Raw genomic sequence first — 6,629 nt, forward strand, 5'->3', positions numbered from 1 at the left:
GGCGTCCGACTAGCTATAGTCCTAGTCGTTAGGTACTATATCCTTTATATATACGGCGGAGAAAGGAATCGTTACGTACCTCCGGGTAAACGCTATAATAGTCGAAGGGGCCTAATAAAGCGGCGGAACCGGCGAGGGAAACTAAGAGACAAGGGAGGCTATAAAGAGTAAACGAAGAACGAGAAGTAGAAGTGTAGCTGTCTAGATACGGTAGTAGTAGTAGAGTTATAGGCGGGTAAGGATGTTAGTACGTAGTAGGTTATTAATAGGAAGGAGTAAGAGGATCGTAGAACGCGCGACGAACCTATTAAAATACTCTATCTCTATAGCGATACTACTACGCACTCCCGACTACTACCTACGGAATTCGTAACGCGACTATAAGCAAACATTCTTAGCGACGCTTCGCGATAGCGCGAATATAAGAGGGAGTTTGTATATAATGTTTACTAATACTAAGGTATAGACATTCCGTAGGTATACGCTAGCTCTACGCGGTACCTAGCTAAGAGTAGACGTCTACCCCGTTCGTAGGGCGAATACGTAGGGGACTAATAACCTGTCGCTACTAGGGATATTAGCCCTAAGAGAGGGCGTCTATAATACGCTAGGGCAGAGAAGCCCTAGCGAACCCCCGGCGAGGCGGGTAGGGTATACCGCGCAGGCCGGGAAGCCCTCGCGGACCCCCGGCGATCCGGTATAGAAGGAATGCCCTACCGATCGGAGACGTTCTAAATTAAGAGGGTTCCTAAGGGAACCGGTTATCGGCTACTACCTAAGAGGAGGCGGTGCCGGTAGCGGGGAGTAGACAATAGAATAGCTTATATATATAGCGAGGGCCCTCCTCTAGGAAGGAAGGGCAGAGTTATTGTACCTTAGATAGCAAGCCGTATATTGTTTATACCTTTTATACCTCGGACCTCTATTACGTATACCCTTACGCTTATAGAACCATTACATTTGTTCCTTTTCCTATACGGTAGGAAGGACGCTCTATACATTACTATATACCTCTACTCTTACAAAAAAGTATATTGAAATCTATAACAGCTAGTATATTCTAAGAGAGATCTCCCTTACGGTTTCTATATAGTTTAGTCTCTCTAACGATATAAGCCTTAATATAGCTACTATCTAGTACCCCTACGTAGTCCTAGAAGTATAGGTAGAATTTCGGGTTCTTTGATATCCGGTCTAGAATAGCTATATAATTAGGCTCTCTTATAACCGCTAGATATAGCGATAACAACGTAGTAAGCACTATATAGAAGGAATTGCTTATTATCCCTAGTAGTCTCCGGAATAGGGCCTTTACTATACGGAAGCCGCTACCTTAACCGACAATATAGAGGAAGTATAATAACCTCTCTACTACCGTTAAGGTACGCGCTACCTCTAACCTATAATCTATTAACTCTACTAGTAGTAGATCGAATGTCCTCCTATTTAAGCGGAATATAGTATATAACTCTTGCTCTCTCTCTAGGAAGTACGCTATCTACTAACCTCTATAATAGCTCTCTATCTATAGTTCCTATACGAGTCGTTCGTCGGTATAGGCAACGGCTATAGCGGCGGCCGCGATAAGGTATATAAACTCGGTTTCTTTATCGGAACCTAAAGATATAGCTAGAATATAACGATATCGATAGTATAGAGAGGCAGTATATATTAAGCACTATAGCGATACGACAATATATATTAAGAAATATAGCGAAATAGTAGTATATATAAAAATATACAGAAGAAGCTATAGGTTACTCAATTAGGCAACCCGGCAACCTACTATAGGTTGCGAACGTATAGCCGTAGGTTTTCGACCTACGCAATATATCGACGAGATTTAAGAACCTATAGCAGGTAGATAGAGCTGCGAAAGCGTTTAATAGAGAGGGGGTACATGTTTCGAGGCTTCAAATACGTTCAATACATAGAAACTAGTATACCGCAGGTTACGTAGCAGGTTTCCAGCCGCCTATTGAACAGGCCCTTAGTACCTTCCGCAGGACGGCGCAGGTTACCTACGAATTTACTACTAAAATTTGAACCCTACTAAATATAATCTACCTATTGAACAATATACATTATAAACGATACGGCAGGTTCTCTAGCACGACCGGAAACCTGCGAGGGTTAAGAGAGTACGACATACGCCGTTTGGCGCAAATTTCGTATGCCGCAGAACATGTCGACTAACCTGTCGCAGGTTGGTCCATATGTTATTGAACAGGCCCTTAGTGCCGTCTGGTCCAGCTTCCAGAAGCGTCACGCTAACATTGGGGTTCTGTGACAGCTCCTCTGCGACAACCAACCCGGCTATGCCACCGCCCACGATGATATAGTCGAGTTGATCACGTTGGCGTCCGGAGGCAAGGCTGCTGAGAGCCAGCAGTGCGCACACCGTCTTCGATATGTTGAAATCCATCTAGCCCAAACCGTGAGCGTAGAGGCAACGGGAGGCAAAGAAAAAAAAGTTCTTCATCTTGTCCAGTTGAGGACATTGATATACAATCGCGCGACTCTCGCGCCGATCAGAGCTTGTTGACGACATGGCGTTTCCGAGGCAAGCCTCCAAAGTGGGTCACTACGCGCTTGAGAGGCTGATGGCGACGTGCTGCATTGTTGTTGGCCGGGCAGAGAGCTCGAGAGGCATAGAGGGTAGGTGGTAGTAGGTGGTAGAACCTAGCCTTGGAGGTATAGGTACTAACTCCTAGCTATGCTCGCTCGCCCGCTCGTTATAGCAGCAAATTGCTTCAACATGGAGGTCCTCAACTGTTCAAAGGGAAGAATCCGAGCCCCACCATAGCAAGAATTGAAGAGCCCATCTGCGTGTTGCTCTCGGTATATTTGGTGTATATTTGCGATGCCGCAGGATATCCATCTCTACATCTCAATTGAGAGGTTCTGTGGCCTTTCTGCAGAGTAGAGGGGTATGCTGCAGGTCGAATGGCCGTGACACCGCCACAGATGCGGCCTCAAAAAGAGACCTTTTTACTCTTCGCAGACTCTTCACAGACTCTTCACAGAGAATGGCATTCGAAAAATGTCATGGAAGAGACCAGATGAGTGTGATTTGATCGCTATACCGCACCTCTATCACGATCGTCGTATCACCTTGCGGGAAATGGTGCTGGCGATGCTACCTACCGTACGTACGCATGTTCGGCTGGGCTGAAACGATTGTGATCGTATTGCGAGATCAACTTCATCATTCATGGCGTGGAGAAATAGCAAAATAGCATACCTGTTTCCGTCCGATCTTGGCGACGTGGGATATTGCAGAAATCTTAGGAAAATGGGAGCAGCCTGGCATCCGCGTGACTTGCATCTACAGCAGATTGCGCGTGGCCGCCAAGAAGTTTGGGCACAGGGTCGCAGTATTTTGCGCGTGATATGATGGAAATTTTCACGTCCCATGTCTATCGAAGGCTTCGAAGCTCACAGCCACTTTCGCCAAGCCATTTCTTGTCGTGTCATGGCCAAGCCTGATGAGTGCTATCAATCTTTGCTAAGCCTGCGCAGGCCAGATGTAGATAACCAACAGACTGCAGCGACAGACACTGTTCAACTGTTGAATAATCAGCAAGGTTGACATGTCCCGCCTGTTCCTGTCACCATAATTAGCAAATCAGCCGGCTGAGCTTAACAGTGGTTCTTGTCAGATTAAGTCCCATACACGATTAGTTCAGCACCGGTATAGGGACCTGGGACACCGTCTGCCCAATTTGCGGCCTTCACTCGTGAAGCCACAGTCTCGGCATTGTCTCGATTTAGCAGTCCGGCAGTCAAGGTACCTGAGGTAGATGGTCGAGCATTGGCAGATGGAATAGCCGCGCGTTGGATTTCCCCAAGCCGTTCTGTGTTGCTGATCCCCACTGGCCGACCGAAACTGATACAGTAGCATGGTAGGGAGTCCCCTTGATGGAGGCGTATGCTGACGCGTCGAGAGCTACATGTAGCAGCAGTAGTAGATAGTACTACAGGATGGTGGAGGTCGATGGGCAATGCGACCACGGGTTGGCCGTCGGCATGGCGAGCACGATACCACAGCGTGGCAGTGAACACACCAATGTTTCTGTCAACATGAAAGCCAAGCCGACAGCGCTCGCGGATGTTCCATGGACAGGTAGGTTGGTGATGGACGGAGAGCAGAAGATGGAAAGAAAGTAAAGAAAGTGGAAGAACACACCTGAGGCCTGAGGCCTGAGGAAGAAACAGAGCATCTCAGGCCTGAGGCAGCACTCAAGTCTACATGTGCAGTGGAAGACCAACAAACGCCAAGACCAAGTCTACGTCACGCGGTCCTACGCGTCCTCAGGTACATGTACATGTAGGTGGTAAGGACAGGTAAGGTATGTAGTGCTGTGCCTCATCATGCCATGCTTCTCCAGCGGTTCATTCCGCCTCGAAACAGAACATGTGCGCAGCTAGGTATACAGGCCACAAGCCTGCCAGTGACTCACGATCCATATCCTCCCAAGAACTGCATGCACTGTTTCCTCCCAACTACATACAATGTATGTGTAAACGACGTGGCTTGGATAGACACGCCAAGTCACGCCAAACTCTGGATATGCCCTCTTCGACAGCTCCCTTCTCCCTTGATTCTGCGGTGATCCTAGCATTTAGCATTTCGACCGACGGCCCATCATCACATGAAGCTTTTCGCCGCCCGCCCCGAGTTTCACCAGCATCGAGTTTCAGGTCGACGCAATCAGAAGGCTTCGTCGATAATTTGCCGTGGCTTGCGGGTGCGGAGCCTTTCGAAAGATGAGGGTACGGCACCTCATACCCATGGACTCGATGGACAGCTGATGATGATGTGTTACTATCTTGGTCAACACCCGACGAAATAACTGAATTATCGTCCCTCACGGCACTACTGCTCGTCACACGGATTGAAATGGCGCCAATTTGGGGAGCATGGGTTGAGAGGGAGCATAAGTATTGCTGTTGATCCCTCCCAACTTGATGTAGCTTTTTTTCAAACAAAACAACAAACATTGACTGGCAAGACTTCTTCCTTCCCAAAGAAAGCTTACCAAGTGAATACAATACCTACCATCCCGAGTGGTGTCACACTCCTCTCTAGAGACAACTGAAACCCCCCCCCCCTCCCCCCCCCCCCCCTTTCATCGAAACATCCACCTCCAAACAACCTCTTCCCAACAACCATGGCCATCAGAGGCGGCTTCCTCCGTCTGGTGATGATCACCGCCTACGCGATAGCCTTTTGCTGCGCAGCCATCATCACCGGTGCTTTCGCATGGGTAAGTCCAACCAAAGAAGAAAAAAAAAACGAACATACCACCCCTCAACCACTTCCCAAAGTCTACAACCTTCCGCATCGAAACTCCTTCTTGTACAAAGACTAACCCCCCTAACTCTAGTTCCTCGTCGAACGAGACAACTCCTCCAACATCGCCTCCCTAATCCTCGGCGTTCTAACTCTCATCTACTGCGCAATCTGCATCCTCGTAACCTGCTGCACAGCCGGGACGTTCCTCGCCTACATCGGAGTTCTCCTCGACTTAGTCCACATCGGACTCATGATGGCCGTGGCAATCATCAATCGCTCGGCGACAGACTTGGACAGTTGCGAAGATTTCGATAATGGAAGAGGAGGAGGAGGGGGAAGAGGAGGAAGAGGAGATCGTCGAGAGGTGTATTCGAGATTGGGAAGAGATGATGTGGATGTGCGATGTGGATTGTATGTGGCGGCGTTTGCGGTGGCGATTATTGCGATTTTTATGTTTTTGATTACCATGGTGATGCAGGTGTTGATTCGACGGGGGAGGGGAAGGAAGGAGGTGGTGAAAGGTGAGTTTTAATCTTTTCTCCTTTTTTCCCCTGCTTGCAAGAAAGAAGAGACTGAATGAGGATGCATGCTGACAACTCAACTCCTCTTGATAGCCTAGAAGAATCGATGAACTCCAAGTGAAAGACAATTCCAATAATCCAATGTCGGTTTTTCCAGCAGGCGTTTTGATATGGATATGGATATGGATATTGATGGGATGTCGACGGAAATTCCAGAAAGGCGGGGCCGATGATACCTAGGTAGCGTAGCGTGAATTTAAACTCTTAGCCAAGCATTCTCTACAACGCAACCAATCACATTGCACAGACGCCAGCTTGTGTCGGTGCCACCTCCAGCCTCGAGAGGCGTCGTCGTCTGGCTGTGCGAAGTTTCATGTTTTAATTTTAGTCTCATATAGACATGTCTTCAATACTTTAGTCCGCCACCCATTGACCTCAAGGGAAAAGTTACAAGCGGGTCTGATAGTATGAAGTTTCAAGCAGTCACTGGTGTCGACCACCCCGCCACCCTTTCGAGTGGTGTTTGGGTTGACTACCAGCAAGACCTCTTTGCTCTGCGCCTGATAAGTGACCTCACCACAGTAGAAGGGCCCTGTGAAGGTGTGTGGTGGGTGTATAATCTGTTCTGCGGCGCGTGGGTCATAGGACAAGGGGGAGAGAGAGAGAGAGAGAGAGAGAGAGAGAGAGAGAGAGAGAGAGAGAGAGAGAGAGAGAGAGAGAGAGAGAGAGAGAGAGAGAGAGAGAGAGAGAGAGAGAGAGAGAGAGAGAGAGAGAGAGAGAGAGAGAGAGAGAGAGAGAGAGAGAGAGAG

The 6,629-nt window shown here is 48.3% G+C and overlaps 2 protein-coding genes across 2 annotated transcripts; one reads left to right on the plus strand and one right to left on the minus strand.

Annotated features, from left to right (window-relative positions):
• Positions 1–2,107: 2,107 nt before the first annotated feature.
• Positions 2,108–2,551, minus strand: SEPMUDRAFT_119710 (uncharacterized protein; the record flags this gene model as incomplete). Its single annotated transcript, XM_016901536.1, has 2 exons — positions 2,108–2,425; positions 2,510–2,551. The coding sequence occupies 2 exons, from the start codon at positions 2,549–2,551 to the stop codon at positions 2,108–2,110; spliced, it is 360 nt and encodes a 119-aa protein (XP_016758099.1).
• Positions 2,552–5,174: 2,623 nt separating this feature from the next.
• SEPMUDRAFT_158187 (uncharacterized protein) lies at positions 5,175–6,432 on the plus strand (the record flags this gene model as incomplete). Its single annotated transcript, XM_016907775.1, has 3 exons — positions 5,175–5,270; positions 5,391–5,820; positions 5,914–6,432. The coding sequence occupies 3 exons, from the start codon at positions 5,175–5,177 to the stop codon at positions 5,916–5,918; spliced, it is 531 nt and encodes a 176-aa protein (XP_016758100.1). The 3' UTR covers positions 5,919–6,432.
• Positions 6,433–6,629: the final 197 nt, after the last annotated feature.

This window comes from Sphaerulina musiva, assembly GCF_000320565.1.
Source record: "Sphaerulina musiva SO2202 unplaced genomic scaffold SEPMUscaffold_9, whole genome shotgun sequence".
Classification (NCBI taxonomy): domain Eukaryota; kingdom Fungi; phylum Ascomycota; class Dothideomycetes; order Mycosphaerellales; family Mycosphaerellaceae; genus Sphaerulina; species Sphaerulina musiva.